The sequence below is a fragment of the Centruroides sculpturatus genome, unplaced genomic scaffold (assembly GCF_000671375.1).
Source record: "Centruroides sculpturatus isolate CEXI.00-Female unplaced genomic scaffold, Cexi_2.0 scaffold10, whole genome shotgun sequence".
Classification (NCBI taxonomy): Eukaryota; Metazoa; Arthropoda; class Arachnida; order Scorpiones; family Buthidae; genus Centruroides; species Centruroides sculpturatus.
The window spans coordinates 1,593,493-1,616,445 of NW_019384396.1; the positions used below are offsets into that span (position 1 = coordinate 1,593,493).

The 22,953-nt window shown below is 28.9% G+C and overlaps 1 protein-coding gene across 1 annotated transcript in view; it reads right to left on the minus strand.

Annotated features, from left to right (window-relative positions):
* LOC111618381 (calmodulin-binding transcription activator 1-like) overlaps nt 1-22,953 on the minus strand; it is a 77,815-nt gene that overhangs the window by 7,065 nt on the left and 47,797 nt on the right. Inside the window, exons 17-23 of the mRNA XM_023359894.1 lie at nt 18,265-18,437; nt 17,872-18,190; nt 9,440-9,618; nt 9,168-9,313; nt 8,458-8,720; nt 8,310-8,384; nt 8,123-8,150 (exon numbers count right to left, since the gene is read on the minus strand). Coding sequence (XP_023215662.1) covers nt 8,123-8,150; nt 8,310-8,384; nt 8,458-8,720; nt 9,168-9,313; nt 9,440-9,618; nt 17,872-18,190; nt 18,265-18,437 — 1,183 coding nt within the window. The remainder of the gene's footprint in view (nt 1-8,122; nt 8,151-8,309; nt 8,385-8,457; nt 8,721-9,167; nt 9,314-9,439; nt 9,619-17,871; nt 18,191-18,264; nt 18,438-22,953) is intronic.

Consider the following 22,953-nt stretch of genomic DNA (forward strand, 5'->3'; position numbering starts at 1 on the left):
CGAAGGGATGGGTTTTGGTACACTGTAGAAAGATTTTAACTTTACTTTTGAGCAAGTTTCCTTAATATATACAGGGTGGCCTAAATAAATTTACAGCTCAATATCCTGTTATTCAATCAATGTTTGAAAATAATTTTTGTTATTGTTTAAGTTACAAAAAATGCTATCAAATCAGCTAAAGAACTATGTACTCTCTTGTGGGGATTGGGAATTAACGCAAATTTCAAATAGAACTTTATAATATTAATGTATTTGGATTCTAAGCTAAAAAGGCATTAACTTTTAGTTGATGCCCTTTAATCTGGGAGATTTTCTTACATTACATTTTCTAAAGAAAAAGCATCATGTAAAGTAGAAAGTAACATATAATAAAATAGTTCAGGCACTGTCAGCTGATTGCAGAGACAGAGTTTACGTTAAACAATGTTTATCAACAGAACGGCCTACAGACATTGGCTGACTGAACTGCAGTTTAAAATGTGTTGCAAAGACGACGATAGTCTATTTCTGAATGCCAATGTCATCTAAATGAACTTTAGCAAAACATTGGCTCTTACTTTCTTCGCTATTACTCCCCTGTTTTAGGAGTCATTTGGCCAATCGAGCTATTTGTTTGTGATGTCAGAAATGGTCGCCAGCTATATTCCGAAAGCTACCAGAAATAAAATCTTAAGACTATCAAAACCATTGTTTGGCAATTAATGACAACCCTTATCCATTTCGATATTTAATTTCATTGCCAATACAGTTTAAAATACGAACAAATCCATATTTAGAAAATTTATACTAAATTCAAAATAGATTTTTAAGGAATTATTTTGACATCTTATTACTGTCTCCCTTTGTAACTATCAAAATGAATAATTTTAAATATTTTATTATTAATATTACATTTTTTTTATATCTATAAACAGATTTCTGTAATTATTAAAATTGTCTTGTTTGTTTAACAGTACAATGACCCAGAAATGCATTAACATTTTATAACCAATACAATACTCTAATTGTAAATAAATGCATCTGATTTAAATTAATTGTAGTTTTAAGTCTTCACCCATTTGAATATAGAAATTGGAACATTTAAAACAAATTTAAAGTATTTAATTTTGTTATTTTTGCTCCAAGCAATTAATTAATGAATAATTTTGTCGATTCATACCATTTACAACATTTATCAAAGAAATGATATCTGTTTTTATCTAAACTTTTCCATGAACAAAGCTACCACTCTAATTAAAAAACTCTCTAAACCTGCTGTCGAGTGAGTCTAGAAAGTAGGTCAAATAACTTGTTTCTAATTGCTGTCTACATTGTGGCATGCGAGAAATGCCGTCTCTACAATGAAATTTTCTGAACAGCAGTCTATCCAATCTGTAAACTGCCATTGGCTTCTAAACGTTGTCTCTGCAATTGGCTGTGTAAGACTGGAATACAGTACATCAGAAAAAAAAATCACCTTGCTAAAAGCTGATAAAAGTAGATTGATGGTAGTGTTGAAAGAAGAGAAATACAAAGCCCTTTTAAACCAATATATCAGAGAAACTTGCTGCAAACAGATTGAAAATAGCTATGTTGACAAATTTGTCTATTGTATAGACAAATTTCATAGACATATTGTTAAACTCACACATACAGCATGTGCCAAAAAATTAAAAATTGATAAAGTGGTTATGATTTTTGATAACCCTAAACTATTTGTGTTCACAAAGACCCACAAGCCGGGTAACATTATATGACCCATTGTTGGTAAGGCTAAATCACTTACTAGGTTTTTAGAAAAACAAGATACAACTATAAAAAAATTTTAACACCGGAGTAGATAAGTTACCCAACTTCACTGCCTGTAACCGGTGTTCTTCTTCTCCAATTCAGAGGACTTTGCAAAGTCTTCTGAATTGGAGAAGAACAACACTTGTTACAGGCAATGAAGTTGGGTAACAGGATACAATTTATTCAAAGAGCATTTAAAAACCTATAGCTTCTCCATTAGTAACTCAGAGCAACTTATTAATGAATTGAGACAACTCCAACAGAAAATGTTTATATTAAAACATTGTACTTTGTATTATTATACCCCTCCATTCACTTACATCCACATTTTTGCATGCTTAAAGATTTTTTATTATGTATAGACAATGAACCAGCACATCAAAACATATTGTAGAATTAGCACATATGTTATGCTATTCCTCTTTCTTTCAATATGATTACAAAATGTATATATAAAAAAAGAGGTGTACCTTTAGGCAGCCCCTATTGGGGGACCTTTGTGAGATGATCATTAGATTATTAGAAAGAACAGTATTACCTTCATTCCTTTCTAGCATTATCATCTATAGTAGGTATATTTACGATATTTTTTATAATATGGAAAACAAAACCAAATATAGTAGGCTTCATAGAACAAATGAACAACAACCCATATGGGCTTTCCATACAATTAGACCAAACCAGCAATTCAAAGGTACACTTTTTGGATCTCAATATTAGCATTATAAATGGATTTATCCATACAAGTATTTATTTTAAACCATCATACCTTCCATTATTTATACCTGCAAACTCCCACAACCCATACATTTACAAAATGGCTGCATTTCGATCTCTAACCAAACTTGCTTTTACCCACTGCACAAATTACAAAGACATTGAAAGAACTAAAGCATTTGGAGGATATAGCTACAAAACATGGTTACCAAAAACCCCTTATTTATAATTTAGCTAATTCATATTACAAATTAGCTAATCCAACAGGGGTACTTGTTCTATACCCACTAACAATATATCACAGATGGGAACACACACATGTGCCGCATTATTCTAGATTATATCATCATCATAATAAGCTTATATAAAGAAATTGCTTGACTGAAAGGTGATAGATTAACTTGTAAACATGTTCTCATCATATATACAGGTATACCTCACCTTACGTTGGTAATTGGTTCCAGGAGAGGTGACTTAAGTCGAAAAACGATGTAAGTTGAATTTACTTGTCACTAGGCTAAACCACAAATAACCATTCCCAATTCTGTATTTTGTTTATAAATGCATTTTTAATAACATATAATTAATAAGAATCTATTTTAAACTTACAAACAAATAAATTTTAGTTTTTAATATAGTACAGAAAAAAGTGATCTAAAAAAATGAAAATATTATACAGAATTAGAAAATTATAAAACTCCTCATTTGCCAAACATTGAATGTTCATTAAGAAATGTAAACCAACATGCCCAGGAATTCCCAGGCTGTTTGCCTTTGCAAAAATACACAAGGATGGGAAGCTATTCAGACCAGAGGTGGAAAAAGGAATGCTCCAAATATACAAACATATTAAATAAATAATAAAACAATGGGATCGGTGTAGACAAATATTAAAATTAATAAATTCTAAAAATTTTTTCGTTTAAAAAAACTTCTAAGAACCACAAGTGACGTTCACTCTTTAATTCCGACTTCGATAGAGTTTAAAAAAACAGAGAAAACCAGAGAATTATTTTCACTATCTCTTACTTTATTATGTTATCCATATATATTTCGCTATTTTAGCCTCTTCAGTGGATATTACACTNACCCGATGTATAGAAGTTAATGAAAGCATCATATCATCAACATTATATAGAATAAGAAAATTATAAAACTCATTGGCCAAACATTAAATGTTCCTTAAGAAATGTAAACCATGCCCAAGAAGTCCCAGACTGTTTGCCTTTACAAAAATAGACGAAGATAAGAAGCTATTCAGACCGATGGTGGATGTTCCAAAAACGGAATGCACAAACATATCTTTTAGAAAAAGCTTTACATAACTTCATCAAAGACCTTTTACCACAATATCAATTCAGTGTAAGCAACTCTTTTGAAGTGGTTGAGGATCTACAGAACATTTTTTTAATGCATGAAGAGCTCACCATAGTCATAGACTATGAAAGCTTATACTCATCTATTGAACTCCAGTAGTGTTTTGAAGCACTTGTCAATTTTTTATACCAACAAGTTCCAAAATCAGACAGACAGAAAATATGCTAGAAATAGCAGACCTTATCTGCAACTCTTCATTTTTCTCCTTCAATAACAAAATTTTTAAACAACATAAAGAGGTACCAATGGCTTTTATACAAGCTAGTGGTAAGGAATAAAGAAAACCAAGTTATCCCAGAATTTGAAGAGGACATATTGATGTACAGAAGATATAATGATGATGCATTTATTTTATAAAGGAAGAAAAAACTATTTCCAGATTTATAGATGTAGTAAATGACAACAACAAAAGATTGAAGCTAAAACTTAAACAAAAAAGTAAGAGTAACATGCATTTTCTAGATATTGATATTACATTAGGATCAGAACAAATCAGCACAAAGGTGTACATCAAACCATGTTCAGCCTCCTATATATACCAGTCACATCAAAGATCCAGAACGATATAAAGCATCCGCATTCAGAATAATATAAAGCATCCGCATTTTTGCTTTAATTAAAATTGTCCATCATACATGTACAACATAAGTATGGTGGACAAGAGGGCAGAATTAAAAAGAATTAGGAGAATAACTAAGAAACTGGGATATTCTAACAGATGGTTTATGAGTTTGATTAATCATTATAACAATATCAGTACCACAAAAATGGAAAAATGAAATGGTTCACATACCAAAATAAAATCAGGAATATAATGGAGGAGTTTCCAAACAAAAGAACTCTTACTTGGTATATAAAAAACCTCCTAATTTATATTGTATACTGCAAAATAACAAGGATCCACTCCCAGAAGTAACTAAAGCAGGAGTATACAGGATCCCAATAGTTAATGAAGAGCTTAAAAACAGCATATGTTGGCGTAACTAAGAGGAATTTAAAAACCAGAGTTAAAGAACAATATGATGTAAGGAAAGGGAAAGAAAACACAAAGATACTTTGGAAGGAATCTAAAATTATTAATGAAGTACACTTGCCCTCTATAGCCATAAATAAATAAAAAAGTTGAGATTTTTAAACACAAACTTAGAAATGGATGCATTAACACCAGGGATATAGAGCAATTTCCAATGGCATAGAGATATGCTATTAAAAAAAAGACTTGGGACAAGTAAAAACACCTTGTAATATGTACAACAATATTGGACAGTCAATCTTAAATATTAATTAGTTAAGCTATTGTATTAATTTTTTGGAGATGATGATGATAATAATAAACTATTATTATAGCTTAGGATTTTATTGTTAAAAAATTTGATAACTATATTCTTGTTAATTCCATTTTGAATTTGTAAAGAAATGTTTGATGTTATGTTTTCTGAATTTAAATACAATTTACCTAATGCAGGCTCATAAATAGAGCTGGAAAACATTTAGTAAAGAAATTTAAATACTCCAGTGGTAAGGTGTCTTTTATATTTATTTAGGTTATATTAGGATATAAAATAGGAGCTGGGTTAGAATGAATTGTCCTAAAAGTTGTTCTAAAACCAAAACAAATTTTCCCATAAGAAACAATATAAAATATATTAATCTGTTCCCAACCCCCAAAACAAAACCTGTTTTTCTAAATACCTTTTTAGCTGTATTTCATGCATAAAAATCCCTATAAAGGTAAAAGGTAATATAATGTTATTTCTATTCCATATATATATATATATGGAATAGAAATAATATGGAATAGATACTGATAACATATATAGATATAGATAATATTATATATATTTAACATTAAAAGCAAATTGTTCCATCACCACCAACCAAAACTGAAACCAACACTTAGAAATGCTACATAGAGTGTCAACTCTGCCTGCATAAAATACAGTATAACCAAATCAATCAAGATGGACAAATACTTTATCCATACTTTCTGAAATATTATGTTTCAATTGAATTGATTTCAATTTTAATTTAATTTTAGTTTTGATGTAAAGACCAGTTTTAATTATTATTTTATTACTTATAAATTTAATTATTATTTTTAGTTTTCAATTAACTGGCTACCTAGTATTAATAAATATTAATATTATATTAATAAATTTTTGTCATTTAATTTAACTTCAGGATATTTAAACAAATTCTTGAGTGCCATTTATATTATGCAAATGTCAATTAATGAGGTTCTTATTAGTTCATTTGATTTAAATTCAACTGTGGCACACACCAAAAAACAGAAATAGTAACTTTCCCACATGCACATTGAAATTTAATTTAAATAGCAATGTCATCAATGATTCATATGACATGAAGTGATCTTGGTGCCACTAACTTTTGAATAGGTAGTCCTGTCATTGATTGGTCAGGTCATTGATTTTCTTTAACATACAAAGTATAAGAAGTTGACCATCAGTGGCTGGCTATGCTGAGTAGCTTGTTCAGTGACCAGGGGCAAAAATGAGTTCAAAATTTTGTTCATAAACTGAATTGATTGAAAAGCAAGTCATTCAAAACCCAAAGTTTGACTACATTTAATCTCTCATAGAAATTTGTTTTAAGTTTTAGAACAAATTCAATTCTAACAGAAAATTTCTTATGAATTCTTCAGAATTTGAAGTATTCAATGCAAATAAATTTTAAAATTATTGGTAAGTTTTCTTTATCGATTTTAACAATCATTACAATGAATTTTATAATTAGTTCCTGAAATAAAAATCACCAATTCTCAACTTTCTTGGGTTAGTAGTACACTTGAAAAATCACACTAAATTTGTAGCATCTTTATCATTAAATATTAGTAACCTTTCCAACAGAAGATCCTGTTCAACTAATTAACTATGATGCTACTTTCAGTTGACATCAATTTCAAATCTTGTTCATGCTACTACTATCCATAGTTAGTTGAGCTGGTAAGAAATCTCTTTCTTTTCTCTTTTTCTAACTCTATATTTCACACAAATATTTACAAATAGTCAACTGAACTCAAGATCACTAAACTAGAAAATCAATCTGTTATATTTTATCAACTGTTCAATAGTAGAATTTAATATATTTTTATTAATATGCCAATTTCATATTAAATAAAAAATATAATTAAATTTAAAAATATTAATACAGAATTTATTGTTCTAAAGTTATATTGAAAGAGTATTGAAAATAAATATCAATATTCAATACACTTAAAAACAAATTAAGAAGCACTTTATTTTTTAGAATTAACTTGTACATCTTTAAAATTTACTACAGTTTTTTTAATTGAAACACTTATTTAAAATTAAACAATATTCTGTAAAAAATCTTTGCATAATGACAATGTCAAAACTAATATGCAGAAACTACATGAGGGAAAGTTAGTAATTAGTTTAAAACCAGTCTCTTACCAAAACTTAATGAAAAATTTCTAACAGAATAGTCATTTTTCAATAAAATATCTATTAATATTCAGATAATTGTTCAATGTCGTGATCATGATTGTATACCAGATTTTGAAAAAATTCTACATAAAAGTTTATTGATTTATGTCAGAATCACAGCAGTACACTCTTGAATCTACTCAATGCTTAAAAATGTTTGCAACTCAAGTATTTTTTAAAATCCAAAAGATTATTATATAGCCCAGATATGATTCTAATTACCACTTTTTCAGACCTTTCTAAAAGAACACTTGAATAAAGAATGTTTGTGCTGCAATGATTTTGACGACATTGAACAAATGTCTGAATGTTGATAGGTATTTTGTTGAATAATGAATGTTTTACATCAGAAACTTTCTTGCTTATTTTTTGATAAGTGTCTGCCTGTAACCTAATTACTGACTTCCCTCATATACAGTATAATAATGAGAAAAAAAAAAAAAAACATAAAAGCAGATTCTACATTACCAAATTAAATTATTATCTTAAACTGCCAACAAAATCAAACACAAATTAAACAATTAAACATTTCCTAATTTATATTTTTGAAATATTCTAAACTAATTATTTTTGAACTATATAGTTTTTTGAAACAAAAAAACTAATAATTTTCAATATTTCTTGCATTTTTGTTTTACTTTATAACTTTATTACAATATTTATTAACAGAAAAGAAAGAAATATAGCAAAGATATTAATAGTAGTAGCTTTTGAAAAAAGGCCTAAACATTGCCTAAAGAAAATAAAATCACAAAATTTTGTTGGAATAGCAACAATGGATTCAAACTCACCACTTTCCCATGCAAATAGTCCCAAATACTTCAGTGAAGTTAGCAATAGAAAGAGAGATTTATTTGTTAGTCAGTTACTTTTGTTAATAGTCTATTCAAAAGAAATATTTTGACTGGATAAAATAGATCAAAATTATATTTAAACAATAAGAATTAAAATAGATTCCTATAAGATCATTTCACTAACTTGTTCTTGGATTGCCTTAAAAACTGTTGAATCTTCCTGGCAGCTTGATGTTGTCGTCTTTGAGAAAATGTTCTTCTGGAGAGGAAAGCATTTAATTAATTGAAGTCAAAATTCTAAAATAACAGCAATTTTAAAAATAATTGTTTACTTTAAAGCCGTTGTTGATGATATGCTATCCCTGTTCAGTCTTTTGTCTGAATCAGAGAAATTGTAATAGTAGTTTGTTCCATTATTACTGTTACTATTATTTCCATTTGCAGTTCCATTTGAATGTAGTGGACTTACAGTTCCTGAAAGATTACTACCATTTTCTCCTTCTTGACTCTTTTTGAAACGTTTATGTTCACAATAATTACGAAATTGATTCTGAATAAGTTGAGCTGCTTTTGTCATTTGCTTGTAATACATATACTTTAAAAAAATTTNAGTGTAACTGGCAATGCATCTGCACAGTAAGGAGAAGTTGCAGGTTAAAGCCTCACTCCAGGCCAATTTTCTTCTTTCAGAACCTTCTAAATTAATTAATAAATATTAATTTAATTTTAATCATTAAATTTAATAAGAGATGACACTTAGCACCTACTCTAAGCCAAATTACTTAGCATTTAATTATTAATAGTAGGCAATTAATAGCAGTAATATAGCTTGATCTAATCTGGCAATCATTTGGCTTTAAAAAGCAACATTAAAAGTTATTTTATATACAAAAGAACATAAAACTAGAGTTGCTGGATATTACGTTTCATGGCATTTGTATTGGTTTTCATATTAGTTATTATCTGAAAAACTTTAAAAAAATTTTAAATCTTAAATTATTGAGATTTTAACTAGTTTTAAATAAAATTTCATTAATACTACCTGCTTATATCTTCGGTAATAACTCTGAATTAGAATTGCAGCAGCTCTTTCTTTTTCATCTTCTTCCTGCTGTTTCTGTCCTTTATAGGATCGATATGCCTTCTGTATAATTTTTGCGGCTTCATACAATTCACGTTGTTCTTGATCTACATGATATAAATACACAGTATTAGATTCTCACATGACAGTTTGTTTATCACAAATATTTTTGAATCACAATACTAAAGTTGTTATAATTTCATATATATTTAAAAAAAAAACCATCCATGTACCAGAAAGAGTAAGTTTTGAGAAATCAGTTTCCATCATTTTTCCTGAAGCTTGGAAGAATTCACAAAAATCGGCAGTTGTGGGTGGGGGTGATGGTGATTCTAAGGTGAAGCTACCAGGACTCTGAAGACAGGATGAAGCGGGGCTCAATGATGATGATGGTGTGCCTACATCACAATACCTAAAAAAGATATTTTGTCATAATCTTGCAAAATCATTCTATTATGACTAGCTGACAATATTTTTCATTAGCTATTATGAGGAATAATTCATTAAAATTTATTTTGTTAGAATGTTTTTCAGGAACCAAAACATTTTGAAAATCCTAGTTTGCAATGAAAATTTAAACATTTATATCAAAGAACTAAACCTTTAATGTCCAACATTTAATTTTTATATGAACAAATACTTTTACCTAATTTAACTTAATCAGTCAACATCATAGTTAAACTATATTAAATATTAAATTATAAAACATCACATCATTTCAAAAATTATTCAAAATCTTACAATCAAATAGTTTTTGAATGATTTTCAATTCTTCAATTATTATTTGTGATGGGTTAAAGTTATATTTTCTCTTAAAATGGTTTTACTTGCTCTATAACAGTTTACAACATTTCTAATTATCAATGTCTAATTTTGCTCTGACTGCACTTGTAGAAAAGTAATCAAAATATAATACTGCTTTTTTTTAATAAAAGAAAAATATATATATAATTAAACTGTATTAAGAAACTGTCAGCATATTAAGGTTCCTTTCCCTTATGCACAGGAAAAGATGATATACAGTCGACTCCCCTATAATTACGATTCCTATAAAACTGAAAAAATTGTGACGGTATCCGTAAAAAAAGGTAAAAAAAACTCCTATAATTACGTAAAACGTCATCAGGCAGCCGAACTACTTTCCCACCATCCGTAGCGCCACACTACGGAGAGGTTTCTATCGTCTGGACAGTATTATATAAATTACAGGTATACCTCGCCTTACGTCGGTAATTGGTTCCAGGAAAACGACTTAAGTCGAAAAACGACGTAAGTCAAATTTACTTGTCTCCGAATCTACTTGTCACTAGGCTAAACCATAAATTACTATTTCCGGTTCTGCATTTTATTTATTAATGCATTTTTAATAATATATGGTTAATAAGAATCTATTTTAAGCTTACAAACAAATAAATTTTAGTTTTTAATAGAGTACAGAACAAAAGTAATCTAAATTTACGAATGCATATACTGTACTGTAAATACAGTACATACTTGTAAATGTATATATTTAAATATGATTTTATGTGCTTTAAACGCTTTTCTAGTGATATTACGACTTCAATATTTGTGGCGGACGGACGTAAAGTCGAATAAAATGACTTAAACTTGATTTTTATTTTTCCGTATACTTTTTTGACAAACGACGTATAATCGGGAACGACGTAACTCGAAACGACGTAAGTCGAGGTATACCTGTATATATAAATTAGGTACTGTATATATAATTATATATTAACTTATTGTAACTTATTGTATAATTAAATATATAATTTTCGCCGTCTAGCGCGTCGCCACGCTACGGAGATTTTACGCTAACTATCGTCTGTACAGTATGTAAATTAGGTACCGTAAGTCTAATACAGTACTGTAATTTTATACATTTCTTGTGAAAAACATTTCTTATTCAACGGCGATTAAAATTATTTATATTAATGATGTCTCCAAAGTTCAACGAAGTTTTCGCAGAAAAATAAGTTGTTAGAAATCGGCCACTATTTGCTAAGCTGTTCTGTGATGAAAACAAGCTCTAGCAATGACGATGTCGAATTATGCACACTCGGTAAGTAATCCTACAATTTTTTGTTTATAGCGTAGTTTATACAAATTATTTCCAAAAAATATATACGTATTTTGGAAATGTTGAGTCGGATTATTCTAGAATCGATTAATTTTATGAAAAAAAAACCTTTCAATCAGCCGTAGTCCATAAACTTGACATGTATCGGGCTGTGATTGGAAGGACTCATAAGAAATCAGATTCCTAAAGAATGGAACGTATCTATGATCTTATAGGGAGGGTCGACTGTATTAATAAAATTAAAATTTAAAAATGAGATATGTTTAAATTTATATTAAGCATTATAAGAGTAAGCTAAATCAGAATGAAAAAGTATTCCAAAGATGTTATATTTAGTTAATACACATTTTGTCTGAAGATGAATTAACATAAATGCTTTCAAAGAACATGTATCATTAGATTGTTTATACATGTTTACAATTTTAGCAATATTAATAAGATTGAATAAATAAGTCGAAGTTGAATGTGATGCTATCTGTTATAAGATTCTATTAAAAAAATAACTTTTATATATTATCAATTATTATAAAAAAGGTAAAAAGTTTATTTTTGGGTAAAAGTGAGTTTTTAAAAAAATTGTAAATGTAAATGCTAATAATAATAACTTTTATCAAGTCTGACCCCTACTCATGACATAACAATTCCCCTTCTATCTCTTCATCTCCTTGACCTTTACCAAAATCTAATAGTATTAATGCCCCATATATATATATATGTATGTTATATATATACTTGCCAAATTTCTGGTCCTATGAATAAACCTACCAAAATTATGAAACTTGGTAGGTTTATTCATAGGACAGAAGAATCATTCTTAGAAACATTTATTTCTCTGGTTCTGAGTTTTAATGTAAAATACATGCTGACACAAACAGAATTTTGTAAGAGTTTTTCTTAATTTTTGGGCTCTTGGAGTATTAAAACATCAAGAAAGAGGCAGAAACACCATATTTTCCTTATGTTATCTATATATATAAAAATGAATGTGTGTGTGTGTGTGTGCGTGCGCGCGCGCACTGTCTGTCCTTCATGCATTACCACACCGTTTATCCGATTGCCATGAAACTTTGGGAAGTTGTTTAATACACTCCCGCGAAGGTTTTTGGCATAGTACATTTATCCTACAATAGATGGCGCGTGTTTACACGAGCATTCGAGCACAGTGTGTCCGATCGATTTCAAATTGTGAAGACCATTTCCCCCTTCAAAAAATATTTCTATATATGCATTTATGAACTGTTATTTACGATATTTGTAATAATGTTTGTTTAATCACTTTATTTTAACTTTTTTTGCTAATTACGTATTCGCTCGAACTTTGTTAAAACTTTAACTGTATACCGAACAACAACCGAAGTTGTAGAAGGAAATTCGCTTATTTTACCGATCTAGGGATCCCCTTTTCCAAATTTTAATATCAACTCAAAATAATTTAAAAAGACAAATTACAATAAAACGGTTTATTATCCAACTATCAGAAATTTCACAACATGCCAAGGAAGAGAGGAAGGAGCAATTAAATAATTAAAATTATAAAGGATTTAAAAATATATATAAAAGTGGGGAATATCACACTTCTGACAATCGCAGCGAGTGTGTGGGCTAAATTTGGAGAATCCGTGCTTCTCGCATGGACAACTGTATGTGGCTGGCTCACGCGTCGAAAATCCTTCCGATTTATTCGTGTACGCACCAGACGGAAAAACAAAAAATATCGTGTATCCACAAACACTCCAATAAATAAATAGAATTGAAACGACACTTTGAAATGTTTTCCCGATGAAAATGAATAATAATAATAAGTTTCAATAAAAATAATAAAAAGTAAATTGAATTTTATCATAACGAGTTTGCTTGAATTTCCTTTCTTCTGAGATCGCAGCAATGCACGACGGGTAAGCTAGTATTCTATAAAAAGCCAAGAAAGTAAAAATACATTTGACATAATTATATGATAAACTTAGTAATTCACTTGTAAAACTGTTTGCTAATAGTTAAACTACAGTAATCATATTAATCAGCTACTGTAAAATTATGAGACAAGGTCAATAGAAAATTAGAAATGTCATTAAAAGTTGAGATGGCAAACAATAGCATAGTAAATTTTGACAAGGTAAAGTTAGTTCTAATGTTCAAAATTTCCCAATTTTTAAACAACACTTTTCCAGTTGTCTATTGAACTTGCCTTGCATTACTGTAAATTTATTATTGAATAATCATTAATCTTATTAATTGGGTCCTCCACCAATTATTTGTCAAGTAATGATTATTCTCTATTAATCAAAGAAATTGGTAAATAATCATTCCACTGAAAAAACATTATTAATAATGATAATTCAGAATAATAAATGGCAATACATCCAGTTCATTCAGAAATCACTAGCTTTTCTTATTTGCATTTTTCTTCTGAAATTTTTATTCAAACTGAAAATGTTTTACTATGTTACTAATAAATTCTTAGAATTATATATTTATTAAGGAATAAGCTTCAGTCTCATTCATAGACAATTACCACATTTAATCAATTTGATTTTGCCTGCTTATTTTTGAAAGAAACTTTTTGATTTTAAAAAAGTAGATTATTATATTGCCAATTATTTGAGTTTGTTAACTACATTGCATTGGAAAGAATATATAATGTGTGGGCATAATTATGACATAATCCAATTAATTAATAATGTAAAAACGCAACCACTAGAAATATTAGCCATTGTACTAGTTTTCTATCTAGCTATACATATATGTTGGGTTGGATTAGTTATATTGGTCATATGAGAATAAGAACACATTAAGAAGCATAGGAAAAGAGAGTTCATAGATCCAAGCATTTTTAATTTATGAATCCTGAAATGAACATAATCATTATTTACATGTCAGTTATTACAGGGTTCATACAGATAATTCCATCTTTGATTCCCTGACCAATTATGACATTATTCCCTGACTTAACGTCTCTACATTTTCCCTTTCCATTATGTAATATTCAGCTATGTCTATTTAAGCCCATTTTATACATAATTATATAATTTTTTTTTATTAAAAAAAAACACTTTATTCACTTAATTCATTTTATGCAAAGTTTTTTGTAAGTAATTAACTACATCATTTCTATGTCATATAAAAAAATTTATGATTCAATTTAATTCATAAATTTTATTTAAATAAGAAAAGACTTGCATTGCAAAATCAAATTTTCTTAAAGTGAGGAGGCAGTAAATTCAAAATAATTTAAACAGAAGAAATCACACACTCTGCGAGAGGGAGAAATTGCTCATCGCATGCTCTTTTTGGTCCAGCATGGACCCATTCAAGGTCATTACATTTCTTCCCATCCTTCCCAAAAACTTATAGTGGGAGAAGCAGAGTTTTGGCAGGAAAGTGGATCGTTGTTGATGGTGTTTTTGAAAACTCTACTTTAATTAACCAGTTGTTTGCAGGTCAAAAATATTGGGAGGGTTGTGTACTGGACACAATAACAATTGTTTAACCTATTCGATGTTGAAATTCTTCTCTGTTGCCTGTGACACCATGTTAAATTTTCATTGATGTTAAGCCTAACAATTTTTTTTTTTAAATAATAATCATGTTTACTGTGTCATTAAAAATTATTTTTTTATGTTGCACAAACAAAATAAATATATTGAAAAATATAAAAACAAAAAAAATTATATTTTAAAAGTTAATTTTAATATAAAAATTTTGACACACAGCAACATCTAGTATCAAAAATGTTCCAATGCAGACACGAAAATATTTGGGATCGCCCACGCAGGTCAATGAGGTCAACATGAAAATTTTCAAAAACAACACAAGACAGGTTAAGGCATGGATCTGTCTTTGTGTTATTAGAAGGAGGATAAGATGTAAACAAATAAAGCCTTGATGGTAATAATATTCCAAGTCAATATCTATCATTTTGGATAGCAACACACTCAAAATATTTGTGTTGAAGTTGATGCACTCAGTTTTCTTACACTCACTAAATAAACTGTATTGTTCAGCATTAGTCAGTTTGGGCTTTTCAGATTCCTTTTAAATTTTCTTTCCAATGGCATACATCTCTTACATTTCTGTTTGTATTTCCTTTGCAATTTCTTCAACATTATAAACATTTTCTTCAATCTACACAGTTATTGGCTTATAACTTTACAAATTCTATTTTATTGGTTATTATTGCTAAACAATATTGTAGATCCTGTCATTCTGTACAAATTGACACAAATTTTGACACACTATCTCTTTGTCATCCAAAGTTTTGCCGCCCAAATGCTGAACTGTGTTGAAGTTTTGATGTTCATGTTTAACTGCTACCCCCCTGCATGGCTGCACACCCCTACTCATCATTTTAAATATGAACATAAACCTCCTATCCAACAAAATTTAAATTGTTAGATCATCATCTATAGTTTATGAGATATTAGTGCAACAAATCTTGTCATTTGTCTGGTTGCTCCAGTTTTCGTAAACTTCTCTATACTGAACTGAATTTAAAATGTGTTCAGATCAAAAGGGAGCAAGAGTGGCAGACAGATTCCATGGTATTTGTGAATTCTGACTTTTCCTGATTTTTTCTGCTAAAAATCTTATTCCCTGACTTACCAGGTCTGTACAGACCCTGTTATAAAGAATGTTATTTATTGGGTTGTTTGGAAAGTAAGTTCATTTTTTCCATGGAAAAAAACACAATATTTTTATAATAAATAAATATTTTATTGAATTATATATCAACCACTTTGCTCGAATACCTGTTGTCATCGTTTCTGTCAGTAGCATGATTTCACATTCATAAAAGTTTTGATCGTTGCTTACAAAAAAACTGATCCAAGTGATTTTTGACATTGTCATTTCAAGTAAATGTCTTAGTTTAAAAAATTTTGTATAGATTGGAACAAGTAATAATCTGAGTGTGATCGATCTGGTGAATATGGTTAGTGTGATAGCACTTTCCATCTAAGTTATAACAGTTTCTGACGAGTTACCAAACTTGTGTGAAATTTGACATTATCGTGATAAAACACTACACCTGTTTTGTTGATCAATTCTGGCCACCTTTTCTGTTTGATGATATTACTCAATTTGTTTACTCAATGGCAGTACACTTTCAAATCAATTGTTAAATTGTCTGGTAAAAGCTCCAAAAAAAAAATTTCCTTAAAATCCCACCAAAGAGAGCATCTCTCTTTAAGAACATGTGGAACCCATATATCAAGCTTTGAAACGAAACCAATTTGTTTCAAGTAATCATAAACAGTTCAATTTGACAAATTTAATCTCTTAGTGATTTCACGTGTTGTTATTCGGCAGTTTGCTTCAATCAGTACCTTTATTTTGTTTTCATTGGCTTCAACTGGCCATCCAGAACGTGGTGCATCTTCAATATTGAAATTGCCAGAATGAAATTTTGTAAACCAGTTTTGGCACTGTCTTTCAACACATCATCTCCATACATGTACCACAATTTTTTTCTTGCTTGAACAGCATTTTGATTTTTTGGTAATAAAAAAGCAAAATATGCCGAAAATGATGCTTTCGATCTTCCATATTTGATGGAACACAAAAAAATAAACAATTGCATGAAATCAAACAAAATTTTTTACAAATAAGCCTTAAAATGCTAGCTGTCAAAATATATAATGATAATATGGTTTAGAATGAAAATGGCAGGAAAAATACGACTAATCCGTCTAGTGGTAAAAAAAACAAACTCACTTTCTGAACAACCTAATAAATTATGTTGCATTAATTTTAACTCAATTACATAGCCACATGCATTGTTCTCCTTAGCATCTTACATATCAAGCAATCAGGTCCACTAGAATATAATGTGAACAAAATATTAACTATGCAAAAGAGATCCTGATTTCTTTCATTATGTGAATATAAAAATATACTAATTCTTTTTTTTTATTATTTTTATTTATATTTATTTTTTATTTTAGTGTTGTGATTGTGCAATGCACTGCTAGTACACTGAACACTCCAGTAGAGATTGCAACATTTCTTACTAACTAATGACAAGGAAAAAAAATAATAAAAGCATCTCACTCCTTTGTGTAAAAATCAAATCTCCAACTACTAAAATTAATAGTAACCCAACTTCAGTGAAGACAATTTAAGTAATTTACTTTTCAGTACAACTTTAAACCAGAAACAAATAATAAAATAAATATATATTTAATTGGCAGTTACTAAGTAAAACTATTATTATAAAAGATAAAAATTAAAATTGAAAATAAATAAATTTGAAATTTTATAAGATTTTAAAAATATCTAACAGCAATTAGTTAACAATTAATTAATTATATAATAATTAATTAATTGGAATTATATAATTAGTCAATCATATAATTCCAATTAATCATCCATCATTAATCAGCTAACTTGAGAATCATCCATTCTATGTAAAAGCAGTTACTAAATTGATTAAAATTAAAAAATATTGTATATTTAACCAAAAGAAAGTTTCACATCAAGAAAATAAACAACATGTAATTAAAATTACATTAATGTTCCATTATATCCATTACATATATAATAAATACTAAATAAGAATATATATATACCACAAAAATTGTGAATCTATACCTGTAATTCTGGTCACTAAATTCAAAAATAGAATTGCCATTCAATAATGTTAATGAAGGTGGAGAACCTTCAACTGAACACATTTCTGGATCTTGAGATAAGAAAGAATGAGATATATCGTCTTTAAGATCTCCATTTGTATCTGTGATCTCATTTGAATTTGCCACTGTAGTAGCTTTAATATGGTCTGGCATTGCAGCTATTATCTGTTCTGCAAGAGTTAAGACATTTGTAACATGATTTTCTGTTTCTGATCCATGATTTGATGTTATGTTGATATCATTACAGTTCTCTTTCTGATTAGACATTGAATCGCCATCTGTAACAATGATTGCTCATAATTTAATACAGATTTAAAACCATAAATTCAAATTATATAAATCAAAGACTTACTTCTTGCTAAGGATTTATTTTCTGCCTCTTCATCTGATACTCCAACAACATCAATATATGGACTTTCATTGTTATTTTGTATCTCACCTGAAACATTTAATATTTTTTCCAAACATTCTTCAATCAATAAATGGAAATAATAAAAATTTTTAAACAATTTCAAAATATTCCTAAGTCATTAAGTTCAACATTGGAAGCAATAAATGATTAGTATTTTGGTGAAGGAATAGTAATAAATTAAATGGTAACAATACTGTTCAGCTAGCTGTAAATTATTATTTAGATCACATATTCTTAATAATTAAAAAATGTTATTAAATTTATTGTTTTCAAATAAAATTAACTGAATGCAAAGTTAAATGTGTTATGTTTTTTGTGATGAATTAATTAGTCTGTAGATAATGATATGACAGATTTGGTTGCTAAATTAAACTTTTATGGTCATTAGAAAAATGTGTGTAAACTTTTGAGAATATTTCTTTAAAATACAATGAAAAAGTTCATAAAAAAGCTAATTTCCTAAAGAAAGGTTGTAAAAAAAAAAAAATTCAATGGCACCAAGAATTGAAACACGAACATGCATATAGATGTCTCACACATATACAGGAAATCCTCATTAATTCGAACTTGGATAGTTCAAAATTCCCATTAGTTCATAACTGTACTTTTGCCCCAGCCAGGGATATAGAGATTTGAATGTTAAGGAATTTGGTTAGTTCGAAATTCAAAGTGAAAATTCTATCTGAACTGTGATAAGCATACATTCAATCATTCATTTACATTAAGGTGGCTCCTTACCATAAGAGAACAATAGACCAAGAACAACTCTACTCTGGTCAATATGGCCTTGCTTTTACAGTAACACATTTTGTCACCTTACACATGGACTACCCTTTTTTTTCTCTCTTATCTTGTAAAATACAGCTGGTTTTCAAGATTGCAAGATTGGGTTATGAGTAGCAGATTGAGATATTTGTAGGGCTGTAGGCTACTACATTTGGAAAACTTACTACTTTTTGGATCACATTAAAAATAATTTGTGCTACATTTTGAAGAATTCTGCTTTAGTTTTATAAAACCTATGTGGCAATCTGTGAGATTCCCACCAGACACATGCAGTTTACCTCAAGTTTATTTATATTATTATTTAACAAAATTAGTATTCTGTACATGTAACCATATTCTGTTTCCTTAATAAATTAAATCAGTTAAGTGGCATTTGGCATATTGTACAGAAATATGTAAATCTCAGATAATTTGAAGTCACAATTATTTCATCCCTTGAATTTTGAACTAACAAGGATTTCCCATACAAACATACCACAAACAAATGACCAGAATCTCTCTTTTATTTATAAAATAGTACAAACATCAGTAGTAGCAACACATTTGAGTAAAAGTTTTTCTTTAAATTGCATTAATAAATTTTATATAAAGTATAAATATAAAAATAGTTATTTTTTTCTAATCCAATAATATTTTGATAAAAATAATGTCCCAAAATAGAAATAGTAGTTCAAAAGTTAATATTAAATTGTTTCCTAACACTATATTTGAACATATTTTTGCTGTAATAAATGCTCATATTTACAAAATATTGCAAATCATATCAAACATATACATATTGCATTAATTCCTAAATTATCTTTAATTTAAAATCATTATTTTTAATTTAAATTCAAAATGAATAGAAATCCAAATACTTTGTTATTTGTATTGAATCAAATAATTTTTCGAAAATTTTCTTAATAATTATTCGAAAATACTAATATTATAAAGAGGTAATGTTTGTAAGTTTGTTTGCAGCAGGTAATCTCTGAAACTACTCATCCGATTTCAAAAATTCTTTCACCAATATTTAGAATGGAACTTCAGGGTGAACATAGACTATATATTATTCCGTTAAACATTCATATAAATTAAAATATATAATCTAGGTTAAAGCTTTTATGTCAACAGATGGTGCTATGAGTACAATGCCCTATGTTTGCTTTTCTGTGAGGCATTATGCTTTTCTATGAAAATGAACTAAAGCAGATCATCTTCTATCTATCTATATAAATAAAAATGTAATGTTCATTTGTTCCTACTGATTCCTTTGAAATTTTGACAACGCTGTATTCAAATACACACGTGTTTTTATATAATATACATGTTGAAATTCCCCCTGGGGGAGATGGACAGAATTAAGGCTTACCGTAAAGTACTCTGCTTCTATTTATACTATTTTAGATGCGGTTTTTTGTGTTTTTGATTGCGTTTTAATAGGGAACGTCAACAGAATGTACACTAAGAAGGGATTTTTCGATATTCTCCCCACAGGGGAGAGGGACAGGATTAAGGCTTACCATGAAGAACTCGGCTTCTATTATATTATTTCAGATGCGGTTTTTTGTGTTTTTGATTGTGTTTTAATAGGGTACGTCAAGAAAATGTACACTAAGGAATTTTTCGAAAAATTCCTCCCCCACGGGGGAAGTGTTATACATTTATAATAGATACATTTTGAGCCACAACAACGCGTGGTGGGGTCTGCTAGTCTTGAATAAATTGTATTTAATTAATTGATATTTAAAGATTGTCTGAGAAACTATTTGAATAATTTTATAGAAAAAGTAGTTCATTAATTCAGCATCCAATAATCTGGAATATCAGGTAATCAGGCCCCATCTGAAAAGTAACAGATAATCTAGAATTGTTTAATAATGATCTAACATGTATTTTGCAAATCAGAATTTGTTTGGACATGTGCACTAAAAACCTCAGGCAAAAATTGAGACAAAGGCAGGGGTGCAGCCATGCATGTTGCTATATATTTGAATTCTCATATTCTGAGCATAGGTAGCTTTTGTGTATTGTATGTATACAACAAATGTCTGGAAAATAATTATTACATGTATATGTATCATTTTGAATATTAATCTTATGCAATAATGTGTTCATTAAATAATGTTTTTTCAGTACTGCAATCAATCTTAACACAGTATCAATCATGCATTGTATCGTCTTCAGAATGATTAAACAGTGTGAATAAAAACATCTGAAGCACACATCAGTATGTGCTGATACAAAATACAAGGATTACTCTGAAAGTTTTGCAATACAAGAAAACCATCCATGATAAATTAAACTTTATCTGACACATTATACATAAATGCATTTCATCAATCTCCCTTAATCTAAATGAGACAGATTCCCATCCCCTTTCTAATAGTAACAATGAAACTTTCTAGAGAAGCACTTCATGCAATGATTTACTGTAATTTTTGTGATAGACTGAATGACATACTGTTATAAAAAATTGAAATTGACTTTTGGGGATGATGCTCCATCCTTTACTATTATGTTCAGGTGGTTTAAAAAATTTCATATGTGTGATACTTTCTTTCATGATGAACCATGTGAAGGACAACCATGAACAGCAGTGACTCCTAAAAATGTAACTGCTGTCCAATGTATGATTGCAAAAATGTACCTATGAAATGATACAGGAGAGACTATAGACTGCAATTGCAGACATTTGGCATAAGGAGTTATGGTTAAAAAAAAGTAGTGTCTCAATAAGTTGACATATTTCCAAAAGTCAGAGTTTGTCAGAATCTTTAAGAAAACTCTGAAAATATTGAACCAAGGTGGACACCAGACTATTTCCAAGATTGTCACAGATGATGAGACTGTCTCACATGTCAAGAATATCATGTATGGATTCATAAAGATGATCCAATTCCAACAACTGTAAAAAAGCAGGGAGAAATAAAAAAAAAGTTATGTTTGCTGTTTTTTTCAGCAGCACTGATCTGGCAAGAGCAATTAAACTTGATGAACAGAAGACAGTAACAGCTAATTGGTACATTATAGTTTGTTTTCCTAGAATTCTGGAATCACTGAAAATTTGAGTAAAATTTTGCATCATGATAATCCATCACACACTGCCAAGGAGACTGTTGATTTCCTTTAAGCTAATAATATAAGAATCATTCAACATCCACCATATTCGGCATTGTGTGACTTCTGACTATTTTTCAATTTCAAAAACATTTGAGGAGTTGCAAATTTAACACAAAGGATAGAATTGAAGCTTCCATGACAAGTATTTTGATAGCATTCCAGTAAATGAGTGGTGTCATGCTTTTGATCTTTGAAAGGAGCAATTACATAAGTGCATTTTGGCCAGAGGAGAGTACTTTGAACATAAATAAAAAATATTTTGTTTCAGGCCTTACAGTATTCCTGTATAACAAAACTTTCAGAGTCACCTCCAACGTCTAAAACATTCAGATTGCATATAACTTGCTGAATTTAGTAAAAAAATCCAATAATCTAATGTTTTGATAATTCAGAATCACTGTAGTCTCTTAGGTTCTGAATTAATGAACCTTTACTGTATGATATTTTGCATCTCTAAATGAAATTCACAAGATTTAAAGGAATTATATCTAAATTCAATGAAAAATAAGAATTATGAATGTATAAAAATAATTATTATTTGCTGCAAAATATTAAAAATTGTATACANCAGCATGGGAAAAACATGTTTACTAGTTAAGCCTAACTAGGCTAACCAGGCTTAACTAGCCAAAAACTATTTATATATTACTATTTACATACAACGTTTATACTATTTTCTTTTCAATACTGAATGTATTAATCATGTAATTTACGTACATCGATAAAATTCTATAATTTCTT